This window comes from Eublepharis macularius, chromosome 12 (genome assembly GCF_028583425.1).
Source record: "Eublepharis macularius isolate TG4126 chromosome 12, MPM_Emac_v1.0, whole genome shotgun sequence".
NCBI classification, from domain to species: Eukaryota; Metazoa; Chordata; class Lepidosauria; order Squamata; family Eublepharidae; genus Eublepharis; species Eublepharis macularius.
In genome coordinates this window covers 75,810,429-75,832,923 of record NC_072801.1, presented here as the reverse complement: position 1 = coordinate 75,832,923, position 22,495 = coordinate 75,810,429, and the positions used below count along the sequence as shown (strand labels likewise).

Sequence of the window (22,495 nt, the reverse complement as noted above, 5' to 3'; positions counted from 1 at the left end):
CCACAATTCATCAGGCAGCCAAGAAAACCTTTCCTTGTCTAGCACTGGGCTTCACAGGGGCTGCCATAGCTCCCCGCACCCAGCTAGCGCTGCAAAATCCCTGCACAGCCTGCCTGATTCCGTGCTCTGCAGTGGTCTTCAGGCTAGCTAGGGGGATGCCGGTTGCTGTTTCCAGCCTTTACAATAGTACAGCTCTGCAAGCAGCCACCCAAGCCAACCCTTGCAGAGCCCTGGGTTCGGAGGAACTCCGGTAGCTCCTGGAGCTCAGCTGTCGCCTCAAAAGCCCTGCAAGGCTTGCCTGGTTCCCCGTGCCCAGCTTTTGCTGCAAAATCCCGGCACGGCTTGCCTGATTCCGTGCTCCGTTGTGGTCTTCAGGCTAGCTAGGGGGATGCCGGCTGCTGTTTCCAGCATTTACAATGGTACAGCTCTGCAAGCAGCCACCCAAGCCACCCCCTGCCCAGCCCTGGGCTCTGGAGGAGTTCGGGCAGCTCCGGGAGCTCAACTATTGCCTCAAAAGACCTGCAAGGCTTGCCTGGCTCCCTGCTGTATGGTGGGCTTAAGGATAGCTAGGGGTTGCCTGTTGTGTCGCCTGCCATTCAGAACACCACAATTCAGCAGGGAGCCAAGAAAACCTTCCCCTGCAGAGCCCTGGTCTTTGGAGAGTCTCCAGTAGCGCCCTGTGCCCCTGCTATAGCTACAACTGGTCTGCAAGGAATGCCTGGTTTCTAGCTCCTTGATGGTTTATGGAAGCTAGGGGATGCCAGGCGCTTCTCTCCTCATTGCCAACCCTACCATTCTACAGGGAGCCACCCAAATCATCCCCTGCGTAGCACTGGGCTTTGCAGGTACCGCTGTGAATCGCCGTGCCCAGCTATAGCTGGAAAAGACCTGCAAGGTTTGCCTGGTTCCATGCTCTGTAGTGTTCAACAAGCAAGCTAGGGGAATGCCGGTCGCTTTGTCCAGCATTCACACCACTACAACTCTGCCGGGAGCCACTCAAACTTACCCCCGTAGAGTACTGGGCACCAGAGGGAACATAGTAGGTCCCTGTGCCCAGCTATTCCCAAACAAGCTTGCCCGGTTCCCTGCTCTATTGTGTTCTTCTAGCTCCCTGCTCCCTGCTCTTGCTACAAAAGACTTGCAAGGCTGCCTGTTTCCATGCTTCACCCACCATTCACAACACCACAATTCATCAGGCAGCCAAGAAAACCTTTCCTTGTCTAGCACTGGGCTTCACAGGGGCTGCCATAGCTCCCCACACCCAGCTATCGCTGCAAAATCCCTGCATAGCCTGCCTGATTCCGTGCTCCGTTGTGGTCTTCAGGCTAGCTAGGGGGATGCCGGCTGCTGTTTCCAGCATTTACAATAGTACAGCTCTGCAAGCAGCCACCCAAGCCACCCCCTGCCCAGCCCTGGGCTCTGGAGGAGTTCGGGCAGCTCCGGGAGCTCAACTATTGCCTCAAAAGACCTGCAAGGCTTGCCTGGCTCCCTGCTGTATGGTGGGCTTAAGGATAGCTAGGGGTTGCCTGTTGTGTCGCCTGCCATTCAGAACACCACAATTCAGCAGGGAGCCAAGAAAACCTTCCCCTGCAGAGCCCTGGTCTTTGGAGAGTCTCCAGTAGCGCCCTGTGCCCCTGCTATAGCTACAACTGGTCTGCAAGGAATGCCTGGTTTCTAGCTCCCTGATGGTTTATGGAAGCTAGGGGATGCCAGGCGCTTCTCTCCTCATTGCCAACCCTACCATTCTACAGGGAGCCACCCAAATCATCCCCTGCGTAGCACTGGGCTTTGCAGGTACCGCTGTGAATCGCCGTGCCCAGCTATAGCTGGAAAAGACCTGCAAGGTTTGCCTGGTTCCATGCTCTGTAGTGTTCAACAAGCAAGCTAGGGGAATGCCGGTCGCTTTGTCCAGCATTCACACCACTACAACTCTGCCGGGAGCCACTCAAACTTACCCCCGTAGAGTACTGGGCACCAGAGGGAACATAGTAGGTCCCTGTGCCCAGCTATTCCCAAACAAGCTTGCCCGGTTCCCTGCTCTATTGTGTTCTTCTAGCTCCCTGCTCCCTGCTCTTGCTACAAGAGACTTGCAAAGCTGCCTGTTTCCATGCTTCACCCACCATTCACAACACCACAATTCATCAGGCAGCGAAGAAAACCTTTCCTTGTCTAGCACTGGGCTTCACAGGGGCTGCCATAGCTCCCCACACCCAGCTATCGCTGCAAAATCCCTGCATAGCCTGCCTGATTCCATTCTCCGTTGTGGTCTTCAGGCTAGCTAGGGGGATGCCGGTTGCTGTTTCCAGCCTTTACAATAGTACAGCTCTGCAAGCAGCCACCCAAGCCAACCCTTGCAGAGCCCTGGGTTCGGAGGAACTCCGGTAGCTCCTGGAGCTCAGCTGTCGCCTCAAAAGCCCTGCAAGGCTTGCCTGGTTCCCCGTGCCCAGCTTTTGCTGCAAAATCCCGGCACGGCTTGCCTGATTCCGTGCTCCGTTGTGGTCTTCAGGCTAGCTAGGGGGATGCCGGCTGCTGTTTCCAGCATTTACAATGGTACAGCTCTGCAAGCAGCCACCCAAGCCACCCCCTGCCCAGCCCTGGGCTCTGGAGGAGTTCGGGCAGCTCCGGGAGCTCAACTATTGCCTCAAAAGACCTGCAAGGCTTGCCTGGCTCCCTGCTGTATGGTGGGCTTAAGGATAGCTAGGGGTTGCCTGTTGTGTCGCCTGCCATTCAGAACACCACAATTCAGCAGGGAGCCAAGAAAACCTTCCCCTGCAGAGCCCTGGTCTTTGGAGAGTCTCCAGTAGCGCCCTGTGCCCCTGCTATAGCTACAACTGGTCTGCAAGGAATGCCTGGTTTCTAGCTCCCTGATGGTTTATGGAAGCTAGGGGATGCCAGGCGCTTCTCTCCTCATTGCCAACCCTACCATTCTACAGGGAGCCACCCAAATCATCCACTGCGTAGCACTGGGCTTTGCAGGTACCGCTGTGAATCGCCGTGCCCAGCTATAGCTGGAAAAGACCTGCAAGGTTTGCCTGGTTCCATGCTCTGTAGTGGTCAACAAGCAAGCTAGGGGAATGCCGGTCGCTTTGTCCAGCATTCACACCACTACAACTCTGCCGGGAGCCACTCAAACTTACCCCCGTAGAGTACTGGGCACCAGAGGGAACATAGTAGGTCCCTGTGCCCAGCTATTCCCAAACAAGCTTGCCCTGTTCCCTGCTCTATTGTGTTCTTCTAGCTCCCTGCTCCCTGCTCTTGCTACAAGAGACTTGCAAAGCTGCCTGTTTCCATGCTTCACCCACCATTCACAACACCACAATTCATCAGGCAGCCAAGAAAACTTTTCCTTGTCTAGCACTGGGCTTCACAGGGGCTTCCATAGCTCCCGGCACCCAGCTATCGCTGCAAAATCCCTGCACAGCCTGCCTGATTCCGTGCTCTGCAGTGGTCTTCAGGCTAGCTAGGGGGATGCCGGTTGCTGTTTCCAGCCTTTACAATAGTACAGCTCTGCAAGCAGCCACCCAAGCCAACCCTTGCAGAGCCCTGGGTTCGGAGGAACTCCGGTAGCTCCTGGAGCTCAACTATTGCCTCAAAAGACCTGCAAGGCTTGCCTGGCTCCCTGCTGTATGGTGGGCTTAAGGATAGCTAGGGGTTGCCTGTTGTGTCGCCTGCCATTCAGAACACCACAATTCAGCAGGGAGCCAAGAAAACCTTCCCCTGCAGAGCCCTGGTCTTTGGAGAGTCTCCAGTAGCGCCCTGTGCCCCTGCTATAGCTACAACTGGTCTGCAAGGAATGCCTGGTTTCTAGCTCCTTGATGGTTTATGGAAGCTAGGGGATGCCAGGCGCTTCTCTCCTCATTGCCAACCCTACCATTCTACAGGGAGCCACCCAAATCATCCCCTGCGTAGCACTGGGCTTTGCAGGTACCGCTGTGAATCGCCGTGCCCAGCTATAGCTGGAAAAGACCTGCAAGGCTTGCCTGGTTCCATGCTCTGTAGTGTTCAACAAGCAAGCTAGGGGAATGCCGGTCGCTTTGTCCAGCATTCACACCACTACAACTCTGCCGGGAGCCACTCAAACTTACCCCCGTAGAGTACTGGGCACCAGAGGGAACATAGTAGGTCCCTGTGCCCAGCTATTCCCAAACAAGCTTGCCCGGTTCCCTGCTCTATTGTGTTCTTCTAGCTCCCTGCTCCCTGCTCTTGCTACAAGAGACTTGCAAAGCTGCCTGTTTCCATGCTTCACCCACCATTCACAACACCACAATTCATCAGGCAGCCAAGAAAACCTTTCCTTGTCTAGCACTGGGCTTCACAGGGGCTGCCATACCTCCCCACACCCAGCTATCGCTGCAAAATCCCTGCACAGCCTGCCTGATTCCATTCTCCGTTGTGGTCTTCAGGCTAGCTAGGGGGATGCCGGTTGCTGTTTCCAGCCTTTACAATAGTACAGCTCTGCAAGCAGCCACCCAAGCCAACCCTTGCAGAGCCCTGGGTTCGGAGGAACTCCGGTAGCTCCTGGAGCTCAGCTGTCGCCTCAAAAGCCCTGCAAGGCTTGCCTGGTTCCCCGTGCCCAGCTTTTGCTGCAAAATCCCGGCACGGCTTGCCTGATTCCGTGCTCCGTTGTGGTCTTCAGGCTAGCTAGGGGGATGCCGGCTGCTGTTTCCAGCATTTACAATGGTACAGCTCTGCAAGCAGCCACCCAAGCCACCCCCTGCCCAGCCCTGGGCTCTGGAGGAGTTCGGGCAGCTCCGGGAGCTCAACTATTGCCTCAAAAGACCTGCAAGGCTTGCCTGGCTCCCTGCTGTATGGTGGGCTTAAGGATAGCTAGGGGTTGCCTGTTGTGTCGCCTGCCATTCAGAACACCACAATTCAGCAGGGAGCCAAGAAAACCTTCCCCTGCAGAGCCCTGGTCTTTGGAGAGTCTCCAGTAGCGCCCTGTGCCCCTGCTATAGCTACAACTGGTCTGCAAGGAATGCCTGGTTTCTAGCTCCCTGATGGTTTATGGAAGCTAGGGGATGCCAGGCGCTTCTCTCCTCATTGCCAACCCTACCATTCTACAGGGAGCCACCCAAATCATCCACTGCGTAGCACTGGGCTTTGCAGGTACCGCTGTGAATCGCCGTGCCCAGCTATAGCTGGAAAAGACCTGCAAGGTTTGCCTGGTTCCATGCTCTGTAGTGGTCAACAAGCAAGCTAGGGGAATGCCGGTCGCTTTGTCCAGCATTCACACCACTACAACTCTGCCGGGAGCCACTCAAACTTACCCCCGTAGAGTACTGGGCACCAGAGGGAACATAGTAGGTCCCTGTGCCCAGCTATTCCCAAACAAGCTTGCCCGGTTCCCTGCTCTATTGTGTTCTTCTAGCTCCCTGCTCCCTGCTCTTGCTACAAAAGACTTGCAAGGCTGCCTGTTTCCATGCTTCACCCACCATTCACAACACCACAATTCATCAGGCAGCCAAGAAAACCTTTCCTTGTCTAGCACTGGGCTTCACAGGGGCTGCCATAGCTCCCCACACCCAGCTATCGCTGCAAAATCCCTGCATAGCCTGCCTGATTCCATTCTCCGTTGTGGTCTTCAGGCTAGCTAGGGGGATGCCGGTTGCTGTTTCCAGCCTTTACAATAGTACAGCTCTGCAAGCAGCCACCCAAGCCAACCCTTGCAGAGCCCTGGGTTCGGAGGAACTCCGGTAGCTCCTGGAGCTCAGCTGTCGCCTCAAAAGCCCTGCAAGGCTTGCCTGGTTCCCCGTGCCCAGCTTTTGCTGCAAAATCCCGGCACGGCTTGCCTGATTCCGTGCTCCGTTGTGGTCTTCAGGCTAGCTAGGGGGATGCCGGCTGCTGTTTCCAGCATTTACAATGGTACAGCTCTGCAAGCAGCCACCCAAGCCACCCCCTGCCCAGCCCTGGGCTCTGGAGGAGTTCGGGCAGCTCCGGGAGCTCAACTATTGCCTCAAAAGACCTGCAAGGCTTGCCTGGCTCCCTGCTGTATGGTGGGCTTAAGGATAGCTAGGGGTTGCCTGTTGTGTCGCCTGCCATTCAGAACACCACAATTCAGCAGGGAGCCAAGAAAACCTTCCCCTGCAGAGCCCTGGTCTTTGGAGAGTCTCCAGTAGCGCCCTGTGCCCCTGCTATAGCTACAACTGGTCTGCAAGGAATGCCTGGTTTCTAGCTCCTTGATGGTTTATGGAAGCTAGGGGATGCCAGGCGCTTCTCTCCTCATTGCCAACCCTACCATTCTACAGGGAGCCACCCAAATCATCCCCTGCGTAGCACTGGGCTTTGCAGGTACCGCTGTGAATCGCCGTGCCCAGCTATAGCTGGAAAAGACCTGCAAGGTTTGCCTGGTTCCATGCTCTGTAGTGTTCAACAAGCAAGCTAGGGGAATGCCGGTCGCTTTGTCCAGCATTCACACCACTACAACTCTGCCGGGAGCCACTCAAACTTACCCCCGTAGAGTACTGGGCACCAGAGGGAACATAGTAGGTCCCTGTGCCCAGCTATTCCCAAACAAGCTTGCCCGGTTCCCTGCTCTATTGTGTTCTTCTAGCTCCCTGCTCCCTGCTCTTGCTACAAAAGACTTGCAAGGCTGCCTGTTTCCATGCTTCACCCACCATTCACAACACCACAATTCATCAGGCAGCCAAGAAAACCTTTCCTTGTCTAGCACTGGGCTTCACAGGGGCTGCCATAGCTCCCCACACCCAGCTATCGCTGCAAAATCCCTGCATAGCCTGCCTGATTCCGTGCTCCGTTGTGGTCTTCAGGCTAGCTAGGGGGATGCCGGCTGCTGTTTCCAGCATTTACAATAGTACAGCTCTGCAAGCAGCCACCCAAGCCACCCCCTGCCCAGCCCTGGGCTCTGGAGGAGTTCGGGCAGCTCCGGGAGCTCAACTATTGCCTCAAAAGACCTGCAAGGCTTGCCTGGCTCCCTGCTGTATGGTGGGCTTAAGGATAGCTAGGGGTTGCCTGTTGTGTCGCCTGCCATTCAGAACACCACAATTCAGCAGGGAGCCAAGAAAACCTTCCCCTGCAGAGCCCTGGTCTTTGGAGAGTCTCCAGTAGCGCCCTGTGCCCCTGCTATAGCTACAACTGGTCTGCAAGGAATGCCTGGTTTCTAGCTCCCTGATGGTTTATGGAAGCTAGGGGATGCCAGGCGCTTCTCTCCTCATTGCCAACCCTACCATTCTACAGGGAGCCACCCAAATCATCCCCTGCGTAGCACTGGGCTTTGCAGGTACCGCTGTGAATCGCCGTGCCCAGCTATAGCTGGAAAAGACCTGCAAGGTTTGCCTGGTTCCATGCTCTGTAGTGTTCAACAAGCAAGCTAGGGGAATGCCGGTCGCTTTGTCCAGCATTCACACCACTACAACTCTGCCGGGAGCCACTCAAACTTACCCCCGTAGAGTACTGGGCACCAGAGGGAACATAGTAGGTCCCTGTGCCCAGCTATTCCCAAACAAGCTTGCCCGGTTCCTTGCTCCATTGTGGTCTTCTAGCTCCCTGCACCCAGCTATTGCTACAAGAGACTTGCAAGGCTGCCTGTTTCCATGCTTCACCCACCATTCACAACACCACAATTCATCAGGCAGCCAAGAAAACCTTTCCTTGTCTAGCACTGGGCTTCACAGGGGCTGCCATACCTCCCCACACCCAGCTATCGCTGCAAAATCCCTGCACGGCTTGCCTGATTCCATTCTCCGTTGTGGTCTTCAGGCTAGCTAGGGGGATGCCGGTTGCTGTTTCCAGCCTTTACAATAGTACAGCTCTGCAAGCAGCCACCCAAGCCAACCCTTGCAGAGCCCTGGGTTCGGAGGAACTCCGGTAGCTCCTGGAGCTCAGCTGTCGCCTCAAAAGCCCTGCAAGGCTTGCCTGGTTCCCCGTGCCCAGCTTTTGCTGCAAAATCCCGGCACGGCTTGCCTGATTCCGTGCTCCGTTGTGGTCTTCAGGCTAGCTAGGGGGATGCCGGCTGCTGTTTCCAGCATTTACAATGGTACAGCTCTGCAAGCAGCCACCCAAGCCACCCCCTGCCCAGCCCTGGGCTCTGGAGGAGTTCGGGCAGCTCCGGGAGCTCAACTATTGCCTCAAAAGACCTGCAAGGCTTGCCTGGCTCCCTGCTGTATGGTGGGCTTAAGGATAGCTAGGGGTTGCCTGTTGTGTCGCCTGCCATTCAGAACACCACAATTCAGCAGGGAGCCAAGAAAACCTTCCCCTGCAGAGCCCTGGTCTTTGGAGAGTCTCCAGTAGCGCCCTGTGCCCCTGCTATAGCTACAACTGGTCTGCAAGGAATGCCTGGTTTCTAGCTCCCTGATGGTTTATGGAAGCTAGGGGATGCCAGGCGCTTCTCTCCTCATTGCCAACCCTACCATTCTACAGGGAGCCACCCAAATCATCCACTGCGTAGCACTGGGCTTTGCAGGTACCGCTGTGAATCGCCGTGCCCAGCTATAGCTGGAAAAGACCTGCAAGGTTTGCCTGGTTCCATGCTCTGTAGTGGTCAACAAGCAAGCTAGGGGAATGCCGGTCGCTTTGTCCAGCATTCACACCACTACAACTCTGCCGGGAGCCACTCAAACTTACCCCCGTAGAGTACTGGGCACCAGAGGGAACATAGTAGGTCCCTGTGCCCAGCTATTCCCAAACAAGCTTGCCCGGTTCCCTGCTCTATTGTGTTCTTCTAGCTCCCTGCTCCCTGCTCTTGCTACAAAAGACTTGCAAGGCTGCCTGTTTCCATGCTTCACCCACCATTCACAACACCACAATTCATCAGGCAGCCAAGAAAACCTTTCCTTGTCTAGCACTGGGCTTCACAGGGGCTGCCATAGCTCCCCACACCCAGCTATCGCTGCAAAATCCCTGCATAGCCTGCCTGATTCCGTGCTCCGTTGTGGTCTTCAGGCTAGCTAGGGGGATGCCGGTTGCTGTTTCCAGCCTTTACAATAGTACAGCTCTGCAAGCAGCCACCCAAGCCAACCCTTGCAGAGCCCTGGGTTCGGAGGAACTCCGGTAGCTCCTGGAGCTCAGCTGTCGCCTCAAAAGCCCTGCAAGGCTTGCCTGGTTCCCCGTGCCCAGCTTTTGCTGCAAAATCCCGGCACGGCTTGCCTGATTCCGTGCTCCGTTGTGGTCTTCAGGCTAGCTAGGGGGATGCCGGCTGCTGTTTCCAGCATTTACAATGGTACAGCTCTGCAAGCAGCCACCCAAGCCAACCCTTGCAGAGCCCTGGGTTCGGAGGAACTCCGGTAGCTCCTGGAGCTCAACTATTGCCTCAAAAGACCTGCAAGGCTTGCCTGGCTCCCTGCTGTATGGTGGGCTTAAGGATAGCTAGGGGTTGCCTGTTGTGTCGCCTGCCATTCAGAACACCACAATTCAGCAGGGAGCCAAGAAAACCTTCCCCTGCAGAGCCCTGGTCTTTGGAGAGTCTCCAGTAGCGCCCTGTGCCCCTGCTATAGCTACAACTGGTCTGCAAGGAATGCCTGGTTTCTAGCTCCTTGATGGTTTATGGAAGCTAGGGGATGCCAGGCGCTTCTCTCCTCATTGCCAACCCTACCATTCTACAGGGAGCCACCCAAATCATCCCCTGCGTAGCACTGGGCTTTGCAGGTACCGCTGTGAATCGCCGTGCCCAGCTATAGCTGGAAAAGACCTGCAAGGTTTGCCTGGTTCCATGCTCTGTAGTGTTCAACAAGCAAGCTAGGGGAATGCCGGTCGCTTTGTCCAGCATTCACACCACTACAACTCTGCCGGGAGCCACTCAAACTTACCCCCGTAGAGTACTGGGCACCAGAGGGAACATAGTAGGTCCCTGTGCCCAGCTATTCCCAAACAAGCTTGCCCGGTTCCCTGCTCTATTGTGTTCTTCTAGCTCCCTGCTCCCTGCTCTTGCTACAAGAGACTTGCAAAGCTGCCTGTTTCCATGCTTCACCCACCATTCACAACACCACAATTCATCAGGCAGCCAAGAAAACCTTTCCTTGTCTAGCACTGGGCTTCGCAGGGGCTGCCATAGCTCCCCGCACCCAGCTATCGCTGCAAAATCCCTGCACAGCCTGCCTGATTCCGTGCTCTGCAGTGGTCTTCAGGCTAGCTAGGGGGATGCCGGTTGCTGTTTCCAGCCTTTACAATAGTACAGCTCTGCAAGCAGCCACCCAAGCCAACCCTTGCAGAGCCCTGGGTTCGGAGGAACTCCGGTAGCTCCTGGAGCTCAGCTGTCGCCTCAAAAGCCCTGCAAGGCTTGCCTGGTTCCCCGTGCCCAGCTTTTGCTGCAAAATCCCGGCACGGCTTGCCTGATTCCGTGCTCCGTTGTGGTCTTCAGGCTAGCTAGGGGGATGCCGGCTGCTGTTTCCAGCATTTACAATGGTACAGCTCTGCAAGCAGCCACCCAAGCCACCCCCTGCCCAGCCCTGGGCTCTGGAGGAGCTCTGGTAGCTCTGGCCGCTCAGCTATTGCAGCAAAAGACCTGCAAGGCTTGCCTGGCTCCCTGCTGTATGGTGGGCTTAAGGATAGCTAGGGGTTGCCTGTCGTGTCACCCACCATTCAAAACCCCACAATTCTGCCGGGAGCCACTCAAACCTACCCCTGTAGAGTACGGGGCACCAGAGGGAACATAGCAGGTCCCTTTGCCCAGCTATTCCTGAAAAAGCTTGCCTGGTTCCCCGCTCTGTTGTGGTCTTCTAGCTCCCTGCTCCCTGCTCTTGCTACAAATGACTTGCGAGGCTGCCTGTTTCCATGCTTCACCAGCTATTCGCAACACTGCAATCCATCAGGGAGCCAAGAAAACCCTTCCCTGCATAGCACTAGGCTTCGCAGGGGCTGCTGTAGCTCCCGGTGCTCAGCTATTGCCTCAAAAGCCCTGCACGGCTTGCCTGGCTCCCTGCTGTATGGTAGGCTTAAGGATAGCTGGGGGTTGCCAGTCGTGTCACCCACCAGTCAAAACACTGCAGTTCAGCAGGGAGCCAAGAAAACCCTTCCCTGCATAGTACTAGGCTTCGCAGGAGCTGCCGTAGCTCTCTGTGCCCAGCTATTGCTGTAAAAGCCCTGACTCTGTGCTCCATAGTGGTCTTCAGGCTAGGTAGGGGTGTGCCGGTTGCTGTTTTCAGCATCCAGAACAATACAACTCTGCACGCAACTAGCCAAGGTAACCTCTGCAGAGCACTCGGCTCCGGAGGAGCTCTTGAAGCTCCTGGAGCTCAGCTATTGCTGCAAAAGCCCTGCAAGGCATGCCTGGCTCCCTGCTCTATGGTGGGCTTCAGGATAGCTAGGGGTTGCCTGTTGTGTCGCCTGCCATTCAGAACACCACAATTCAGCAGGGAGCCAAGAAAACCTCCTGCAGAGCCCTGGTCTTTGGAGAGACTCCAGTAGCTCCATGAAGCATCATGGAGCTAAGGGATGCCAGGCACTTTTCTCCTCATTGCCAACCCTACCGTTCTGCAGGGAGCCACCCAAATCATCCATTGTGTAGCACTGGGCTTTGCAGGGACTGCTGTAGTTCTCTGCGCCCAGCTATTGTTACAAAAGACCTGCAAGGTTTGCCTGGTTCCGTGCTCTGTAGCAGTCAACAAGCTAGCTAGGGGAATGCCGGTTGCTTTATCCGGCATTCACACCTCCACAACTCTGCAAGGAGCCACCCAAACCTACCCCCGTAGAGTACTAGGCACTGGAGGGTGCATGGTACGACCACTGGGCTTTGCGGGGACTGCCGTAGTTCCCTGCACCCAGCTATTTCAAAAAAAAGACCTGCAAGGTTTGCCTGGTTCCGTGCTTTGTAGTGGTCTCAAGGTAGCTAGAGGGATGCGTGTTGCTTTGTCCAGAATTCACACCACTGCACCTCTGCAAGGAGCTGCAAAAGCTCTGCAAAAGATTTTGCCTGGCTCCCTGCTACAAAGGTGTCTTTGGGCTAGCTAGGAGGTTGCCAGTTGCATCTCCTGCCATTCAGAACACTACAGTTCTGCTAGGAGCCACCCAAACCTCCTTCTGTTTCGCACCGGGCTGGGAGTGATTTGGTTGCTCCCTAAGCCCCAACTATCTCTGCGAAAAACCTGCAAGGCTTGCCTTGTTCCCAGTTCCATATTGACATTCAGGGTACCCAGGGGACCACCAGGTGATTTAGATATTATTCCTACGACCACAATTCAGCAGGCAGCTGATAAAAGCTTCCACTGAAAAGCACTGGGCTTCGGAGAGACTACAGTAGCTTTGTGTGCCCCAGCTATTGTAGCAAAAGATCTGAAAGGCAGTCAGACCCAATGGTAGGGTTCTGATGGGGGACCTAAATGCCTCTTCATGCACGGTCAGGTTCCCGCTATGATTAGGGCATCCCTCTCAATTTACAAACTGGATTGTGGTGGTACTAATAAAGGTACTAATAGTCTAATCACAATCAATATCCACAAAATAACTGCTAAACAATCAACTATTATCATTAATTCTCATAGCTGGAACCAGAAATTCTGCTTAATAATCATGAAAATTAATTCTGTGATTGAATAATAAATAAACTGATCCAAAAGTATATTTAAAAAATCTAAATGGTTATTCACTCTGCTGTTCCCTGTTCCTATGTAAAATAAATAACTTTTTAAAAAATCATTAATTTCCCCAGTTACTAATCTGAAAAAAATCAATGCAATTATACTACATTCAGAGATGGAAGTTTCAGAAGAAATAATACCATTAAGAAATATAAAAATATATAAAAATATAAATACTATTTCAGCTTCCCATTCACAAAGAACGAACAATAAAACTGAGGCAAAACGTTAGGAAAAATTCCACCGCCCAACTTAGTAACAGTTAAGAATGGCTTCTTTAGTGAAAATAAAATAATAAAATAGTGTTTAGTTCTACAAATTCATTACCTCTTTTTTGAGAAAAATATGCAAATAATAGAATATAAAAACTTTATCTTCTCAGATACCATTATACTGCAGGATTTTGTGCTAAGTTTCCATAAACATAACTTAAGATTTATAAAAATAATCAAACTAATTAAAAAAAATCATTGCTTTCTTTTAACTTGCAATTAAAATAATGAAAAGAAAAGTAAAAAAATATTTCTAGAGGAATAAATCCATTTTTCTTACCCTTTAAATGCACGATTTCTAGTTGAAATGGTAAATAGACCTCTATAATACGAGAACCAGATTTTTTTTTTCTTTAAGCCAAAAGCATGATAGATTTGGGTTATTTTTCTAAACCACAATTCTCAAAACCCCCACAAATCTTAAAAAGACAGGTGTTATGTTGTTGTTTTCGAAACATTCCAGCTATTTTCAGCCATGCAAAACCAGTTTAGCATTTCATGAACCCAAGAAAAGGAACTTAGGATCTTAAAATAAACCAAAACTGAGAAACGAATTTGAGGCCACCTGTTTTCTTAATTCCCTCAGAGAGATCCCATTTTCTGAGCCTCCATTTTAGGCTTACTGAAAATAAAACTGTTTTAAAAGCCTTTTATTAATTGCTGTATTGACTTAAGATTTTAATGCATATTAATTTATGTTGCCATGCCATTAACTACCCTGTGTTTGATGGAAGTAATTCAAGTATAAGAAATGTTGATCACTCAAATTTGAGTCATGAACCCCCTCAAACCTCCATTCAGTGACTGTGATTTGCCTCTGAACATATGAACACATAAAACAATACTGTGAACATGTGCAGAGTATCTTTCCTACATCTCTGAGGAATCCAAACCAGACCCCATAATTCTGTTTCTAGGTCTTTATCTCAGCAGGCCCTGCTATTTAAGAATATCTTGGAGTGAAACCTCACTTTTTAGAAATGTAGAATTCTTTCCACTTTAAATTAAAAGATCACATAGGCTAGGATTCAAAGTGAGTGCCTGAACTGGTTTCAAGCTAATTTTTCTCAAATGGGACCCCCCCCCCCAATCAAAACATAACAAATTGCTTAGGATTGGGAACCTGTACAAAGATTTTGTTGTATGCAGCAATGTGGGATGGGGGAGTTAATAGAAAACCATTACAATGGTTTTACCAAAGAACTAGGGCATATCTAAAGTAAACTTGACATTAATTAATTAATTAGTTAATTAAACTTGGCCATTAGAAGGAATAAAGTTTATAGGTAAAATAAGAAAGGATCTATTGACAACTAACAGATGTATTCGGGCATGAACTTTTATAGACAGGAGCCCAACCTACTTTATCTGGTCCAAATGAAGATTTAAATTTAGGAAGTAAGATTATATCTATGAAAGCATATTCCACAATACATTTATCCATCTGTTAGGTGCCCATGATCCATTTTTGATATAACAAACTAATTTTTTCTACTTCTGGTAATTAAATAGACAAACAGACAGAATACCCATGAATGGACAGACAGTCTTAGAGAAATAAGTAGATGGAGAAATGAATATCTAGCTATACTGAAGGTAATATAGATGATGAATAGATAACAGAATGAATGATTAAGGGTAAATTATTATGGACAGAGACAGAAACGCATATGATGGATAGATATCTTTGTGCCATAGATAGACAGACTCACATTTTTGGAACTTTTTTTGTAAGAAGGAGACTTTTTTGTCCATTAAGGAAGAGAACAAGAGTTTGCTAAGGGACAAATATCACGTATCCCCTCATTTAATACGTAGAATTTCATTCTATAATTTGTATGACCTCTCCAAATATGTTACAATCTGGAAACTCTGACACGTTTGAAAAATCGGTTTCTATGTGGGAGGCATAGTCCTCGCCAAAAAGGAATTTAATCCCGAGTGTTGACAGAAATTAGTGTGAATTAGAAGAATATTAATTTACCTGAAGTAACGGTCACCAGGGTCCCCTGGCCCCAGTTGCGGAATCCGTAGTACACTCTAACACAAAGTCCTGGTGACCTCATACTTAATATTCTATAGTCACGGAGGTCAGAAATGTATGTCCATAAGATCTAGTACTAAATTTTAGTGAATCTTTTATTTTAAGGGGTGGAATTGCATTTTCCTCAATTACTTGAAGTCCCTATAATATGCTTTTTGGGGTAGGGGGCATCATCTTTTAGAAAGAGTCTGACAAAATACTTGCATATTAAAAAAGTAAATATTTCTAGACTCTTGGGAAATGAATAGGGCATATAGTACAACACTTTCAGGGAACAGGAAAAGCACAGAAAATAAATAGTTCATAGTCAAAAGAAATGATAAAGAGTGGTTTGGGTTTCTAGTTTCCATGCAAGATGGAAAAAAATCAATTTGTTCTGAAACACATGAAGAGTCCTCCAGTGAATCCAGTTAAACTCATATTAGCCTAACAATAATTACAAAGACAATTGTTCCCACTCGGAACATTTCAGAAAAGAATTTTTGATTTACCTGATGTAACGGTGACAAGGGTTCCTTTCCCCCAGTAGTCAAACCAGTTATCACACTGGGATGTATATGCGGGGACATATTACAAAAACCGTTTCTGTCCATCAGCTAGTTTCTTAAGACATTTGTTGCCCTATTGAACATGACTTGGATTGGGTTTTATGCCCTTGTCTTATATCTTAATCCTAAATCTATGTTTTGAAAATAAATTTTAGTATTTTAAATTAAACATACTCTTTCCTTGTGTAAATGAGTTTAAGATTAATTTAAGATTATGTCACTCTCACAGAAGAACATAAAAACTGTATTCCTGGATTGGACCCAAGGTCCAGTCCGGTATTTTATCTCCAGCAAGCTGCCAAACTGATTGAATGGCATTGGACTCCTCTTGGAGTAATGCTGTTGACCCTCAAATCCTAGAACATGCCCCCAAAAGGAATTTTAAGACTCTTATCTAAGTAACAATGGAAAAAACTAATTTTTCAAAAGCATCACTTCAAAAAATAAGAGAAATGCCCTGTTAAATACTAGCATGTTGAAAAGGAATTAAAATCATACCTGAACTGACGGTGACCATTGTTCCTTTCCCCCAGTAGTCGAAGTAGTCACATTGCCTAAAACCTTTCTACACCATGCACAAAAACCTAAAGAGGGCTACATCTGTCCTTCACAATCCACCAAAATTCTAGTTATCTGTCAAATGATGGTTTTCAGGCCATAAACTTAGGTGGAAACAATAGCCGCCCAGGACATATACAGTATTAACGGGAAAAAAGAATGAATTTAGGGGAATTAAATTCCTAACCTCTCCAATCTATGGTTCACCACAAATCTATTTGAGTCATAGGTTAGATTGATATATAATCAAAACTGTATTTTTAGTCTTGACTTGTCTTATTTAAAGGTAGGGAATACTCTGGAGTAAATGGACTGAGATAGTCAAAGGGAGCAGCAGGAACTATCAGGCCTTAAAAAAGTTAGAAAACTCAGACAAATTTTTTTAACTCACACTAGACAGAATTAAACAAGGCAATTGAACTTACCACTGGTCACTGTCACCATTGTTCCTTGGCCCCAGTGGTCGAAAGCATAGTAGTCACAGTGGTTTTAATTCCTCTCTTAGGCGTCTAAAAACTTTGTGTCCTCAGCTCAAGAGACGCCAGAGATCATATCTAAATTATCCCTCAGGGACACAAATGTACTTTCCTTCTTTTAAAAAAATTAAGATCACATTGCCTCACACAAAATGTTGAGGGGGGACCTAAGAAAACCATCTTGATTCGACAAGTTTTTTAAAAAACTGTCATGAAGTTCTGCTAATGTTGCCAAAAGGACTAGATGTTTAATTCAACAATAAACACAGAATGGAAAGAGTACTGAAAACTTTACCTGAAGTGACGGTCACCATGGTCCCTTGGCCCCAATGATCGAAGCGAGCATAGTAGTCACATTGATTACTCTGCTATTGACATGCGAACAATAACCAATATGGCTGTATTGCAAAGGCCACCGATAGGTTGGTATTAAGAGGATTTAAGAGAACTGTAGACAGTCTGACAGTGACCCAACACTTTCTAGTTTACCCCTTTGGCTCTTTGACTATCAGTTATGATTTCTTCCGTTTATTAGTTACACATGTCCTTTAAGCATATATCTAGATTTTCAATGTAATATTGGGGGGAAATAATTTATATTTCTGTATACAAACACTTGACATAATAAACATCACATCTATAGTTCTTGCACCTCAATCCTAAAACTATTTGCTTAGCAGAGTAGACCCCAATAATTCCAATGGAAAGTTACTTCTATGTAAGTTCACTTAAAGTCAGAGGAGCTTTCTCCAACATAAATATGATTAAAATCAGGAAGTTTCCCCAAACTCAAAGTTAAGATGCACTTGTCCATTCATTTCAAGAAGATTAAACTGGTCTAAATTTAAATACTTAAGACTTCTGGATTAGGCTGTACAACTGTAAATTTTGTTCTGAGTTGCAGTTTGCTGAACTATGAAAACTGAATGGTTAATCGTCATGAATTCTATGTTCTTTGTATGTTCCCTGCTTTTCAATCATTTCTTCAAATTCACTGACATCACAACAAAAGTGGTTTAATATTTATCTGTATGTAGGTGTGATCCAAAACCAAGCTGGCAAGAAACCTTGCAAATTAAGATTGCTTTTGGATCAAACCTAAGACTTAAGAAGAGCAAACATTTCAAGACAGTTTTCTACAGGTTGATATAAGTCAAAACATTGGTTACCTGTTGTGACCGTGACAAGGGTCCCTTTGCCCCAATACTCAAAGTAGTCGTAGTAGCACATCATACAATGTTCTACCAAGAGGCGTGCAAAATCTCTTTTAGAACTAGTTAATGGATCTAGCCCTTTCCACAACTGCAGAAGAGAGGTATTTTTTTACCTGTTGAGACTGTGACGAGGGTCCCTGGTCCCCAGTAGTCGAAGTAGCCATAGTAGCACACTACTCAATTGACTACCGAGAGGTGTACAAAATCCTACTTAGAGATAGTTAATGGGTCTGGCTTTTTAAATTACTACAAAAAATAAGTATTTTTTACCTGTTGTGACTGTGACGAGAGTCCCTTGTCCCCAGTAGTAAAAGTCAGCATTGCACACCACTCAGTTCTCTGCTGATTGGTGTGCAAAATCCTTCTTCATTATTTTGATACCACAGACAAAAAACTTTTTTTTAACCTCCTGACAGCAAAACTTGGGTTACTTGCTCCCAGACATAAAGCAAGTAAAGTGGCAAAATTGATTAATACCTTCCTACTGAGTGATCTAAGCCATTATTTCCTTCTTGTATTTGAACTCACGAAAGGCCAAGATCAGATACCTTATGCACTTTACAAAAAGTAAAAGTAAATCTTGCAGCATCTTAATGATTGACAAATTTATTACGACACAAAGTCCCATGGATCACAGCCTATAAGCATTTCTGTGGTGAGGAATTTGTTAGCCTTTAAAGTGCCACAAAACTCTTTCTAGTTTTGTTATATCACACGAAGCTACCCCTTTGGAGATTTAAAGGGGAGCAAGAGTTTATGCTTCATAGGAATAAAACTAAGGACTGAAAGAAGCCAGAAAGCAACAGCAAGAAAAAAACCCTGATTTAAAAAAAAAAAAAACATTTCAAGCAAACTTTCTACAGATTGCAATAATGGAATATGAATTTTTTACCTGATGTGACAGTCACTTGGGTGCCTTGTCCCCAGATATCGAAGCCCCAGTTACACATTGGTTAAACATCTTTTCAGTAATGCACAAAAAGTTGCCTGATGGTTTTTATAGGGAATTGGAGTGCTCATGAAATAAACGCATGAGTTCTACAATTGGAATCCAAAGTAGGTTTCCTTGGGCACAGGTCTAGACAACTTAGGCAGAACTTATTCATAATTTAGAGTCTTTAGACTTTGTTTCCAACTTTAAAATAACCCCCATTACATATTTGATTCACTGTCTGTTATATTTGTATTTCTAAAATTTGCAGATGCTAGGTAAGTTAATCAGTGACCCAAAACTCAGTTGCTCTGGAAAAGTCCTATTGATGTTAATATGACCACTCTACCTTAGATAGGTTGTAAATAGCAAAGATAGCCCCCCCATAAAACCCCTTCTAAACCTTAGCCCCCCTTCTAAACCTTAGATTGTAGAATGGGAATAGAAGAGACCCACATGAAGAATTATACAACCGAGAACCAAAAAACTCACATGTTCTAGGTTAATCTGCAACAAACATCTACAGTATTTGAGGAATAAAAATAATTACCTGATGTGACGGTCACCATGGTTCCTTTCCCCCAGTAATCGAAGTACCAGTAGCACAGAGACATTTCTAACTAAGAACCTAGCTCAAAATCTCCATTCTCTCTTGGCATTCACTGGTGTTCCAGTGAAGAAACTAAATCCCTACAGTTATTTTCCAAAACAATATCTCTGACCTCTTTTCACATTTTCCAAGGGTTATTTTCAAACTGAACTAGTTAGAAGATGGTATTAGATTGCTTTCTTTTGCAAACATATTTAAGAGTTTTCCTTTTTTTTCTACCGCAGACTAAATGGCATTACACTGCCCTCTTTCTTATCCACCTTTTCCCTTTTTACATTTCAGCTTTAACCCAAAGACGCTTCCAGTATTGCTTTTTAAACAGCCTTGTACGACCCATTTTGTACCACATGTGAATGTCACTTAAGAGTAGTTTTTGCCTGTTTCATTGGCAAGATAAGCATTCAGAAAGGAAAAAAATATCTCTAAACATTGTGCACATATCTTTTAAAACATTTTCTCATTATTGTGACATCCAGACATCTTTTTTAAGATGTGCATCTTGGTATAGTTCTGTTCAAGAGAACATTGGAAGTGGTCTTTACACGTCTCATTTCAAAATAGCCCTGGTACATTTTGGATATCTTGAGACAAAACCAAACTATCCCAAGATTAAATGGATAGGATTAGAAAGAGTTCTTACCTGATGTCACAGTTACCGTTGTCCCTTGGCCCCAGTACTCAAATGGGTAGCACACTAGGATTATTCCATGCTACGTCTGTACAAAAAGTGCTTTCATGATGCAAAACTACCTATTTTTCTTTGCTCCATTCTAGGATGAAATCCTTTAGGCTGCAACTTTTCTGCGTAGAGTTCCCCATAAATTTCCCTAAGACTACCACTGAATAAGGAGTTTTGGAACTCAAGCCGCAACAAAATAGAAATGCCAAGACCGGGTACGATAAGTTTTCTGTTGGCTTCATTGATTTAGTGGACGGAGTTCTTTGCTGCCTTCTTCCTTTGTCTCTTTCTTTCTTTCTCTTTAAAATGCAACACTTAGGTTCTCCCAAGTAATTCTGCTGTCTTAAGTGTGGACTTTCTTTCCACCCCAACCATCCAGTCATTAATAGGTCCAGAAAAATGAGACAAAATTGAGGACCTTTCAGATGTTACAGAAAAGGCAGACATGAGACTTTTCTCTGGTGATGCTTTTGTCATGAAAATAAGTGTGACACTGATGTGAATCTAACCATTTTAAAAGGCCATTGACCCTGGTCTTAAGAGCTGCAGTGATGGAAAAAAAATTTGAACTAACCCCTAGGTATTTTTTCCCCTCTTTTGGTAAATACAGTCCAGATTTTAAAATACATTTCAATTAAATCTGGTTTATCTGAACACATCTATTTATTCCAACTGAACTAAGGTATGGAAGTTACATTGAGATCAAAAACCCAAACGGATCTTAATTCTACACACAAAAATAATAACTGTCATCATTTATCCACTTACAAGCACACAGCTTTAAAGCCAAAGCTCATGTTTTGGGCTTGCAGTGACAGTTGGAATCAACATGCCCCAAACAGAAAATCCATAAAATCCCCTTTCAGAAAATCCCCATGGCAGTATTTATCCTTATATTTTGTACTAATATAATTGGGATTAAAGAGCAGTCTTACCTGATGTGACTGTAACCAGGGTGCCTTGTCCCCAGTAATCTAAAGCATCGTAGCACAGTCATAGCTTGCCCAAACTGCTCCGTTCAAATACTCATAGAAGAACCCAACCCAAGAAAGTCAACAACCATACTTTTTATGCTAGAAATAAGAATAAGAAGGGCTAGAAATTTACCTGATGTGACGGTAACCAAGGTGCCTTGTCCCCAGTAATCGAAAGCATCCCAGCTGTATCACAGTCGCCTAACATCCAAGCTACTCAGTTCAAATACTCACAAAAGAACCCAACCCAAAAAAGACAAGAACTGTACATTTCACGCTAGAAATAAGAACTTGATGGAAGGTTAAATGTTTACCTGATGTGACGGTAACCAATGTGCCTTGTCCCCAGTAATCAAAAGCAACCCAGTTATAGCACAGTTACTTAACAATCAAGCTACTTCGTTCAAAGTTGTTTAGAGTTAATTTAAGACCCTATTTAGATCAAAGTGTACTGAGACTTGCATAAGACACTAGAAAGTTTCCTAAAGGTACAGATCAACCATCCTTGTCCAATATGATTGCTAAAATCAATCGGAATGATGTGTAATCGATATTATGCCAGACAGATGGATGAAACCATTAACTGGGGCACACATAAATGACAATAGAGCTGTTGGAAAATGTTAGCAGTAATTTCTCTTTGGGACACCCCCCCCCAGTTGGATGGAACTGAACAAATAAAAGCAAAGAAACATTTACCTGAAGTAACTGTGACTGATGTCCCTTGGCCCCAGTAATCAAAGCCATAAGCGTAGTAGCACAATTGTATCTATCCTAAGAGGAACTCTACAAATACTTTGTATTCTGGGTTTGACTTCATAGACGAAAATCACCCATATGGACAGAGAGAGAGAGACAGACTCTAAAACTGGGATTCTTCAGTATATAACAAATGAGAATTGTCAGTCATTCAGACTGACTTTTAAAGCTCTAAAATACACCAAATGACTTATTTTAATGGAATATTTTCTTAGTATAATAATAGTCAACCTTTCATGTCACTCCCTAGTGAAGAGTAACTCAAAAGCTTGTAGTATTTTTGGCAAATAGAAAACCTTTTATCCTGGCTGGTTTTAAGTTAGTGATTTTAACACCGAAACTGGATTTGGAGAAAGCTTCCAAGGAAAGAAAGAAAGAAAAATAAAGCACTTTACCTGATGTGACTGTGACGAGGGTCCCTTTTCCCCAGTACTGGAGGTAGCACATTGCTCAATTCTCTTCTGATAGCCATGCAAAATCTCAGATAAAATTACCTTATGGGTCTAAGGGCCAAGCTACAAGTGACGAATGACACTTGAACGGCAAGCAGATTGAGTGGAGGGCAAGTGAACAGGAAGAAATACACTTGCTGTTCAAGTGTCATTTGTCACTTGTAGCTTGGCCCTAATTCAGCTACTTCCAAAAAGAGTTTTTAAAAATCTGTTCTAACCATGTCAAGAGTATATTTTCCTTGTAGTCAATGTGATCATTGTACCATTTTAATTAAACCCTTTCTGTTTGAAAGTTAGAGAAATTTAATCTTCTTGTACTGGGAAGATATTATATAGAAGCTTTCTTTCCAAACTTGATCATGCGCAATTTCCTTTCAACAAACAGGGCAATCCAAAGTACATTTACCAAGAAGTCAGTCACATAATCATTGGAACTTACCCGAGGTAAGTG

At 46.6% G+C, this 22,495-nt stretch overlaps 1 protein-coding gene and 1 gene segment (V, D, J or C); both read right to left on the bottom strand.

The window, feature by feature from the left end:
- LOC129338783 (Ig mu chain C region membrane-bound form-like) overlaps window positions 1-16,448 on the bottom strand; it is a 37,154-nt gene extending 20,706 nt beyond the window's left edge. The window contains 1 exon segment of the C gene segment in view: window positions 16,375-16,448. Within this exon segment, the coding sequence occupies window positions 16,375-16,393 (19 nt within the window).
- Window positions 1-22,495, bottom strand: part of LOC129339980 (uncharacterized) — a 196,399-nt gene that overhangs the window by 93,105 nt on the left and 80,799 nt on the right. The window contains exon 5 of the mRNA XM_054994533.1: window positions 20,967-21,019. Coding sequence (XP_054850508.1) covers window positions 20,967-21,019 — 53 coding nt within the window. The remainder of the gene's footprint in view (window positions 1-20,966; window positions 21,020-22,495) is intronic.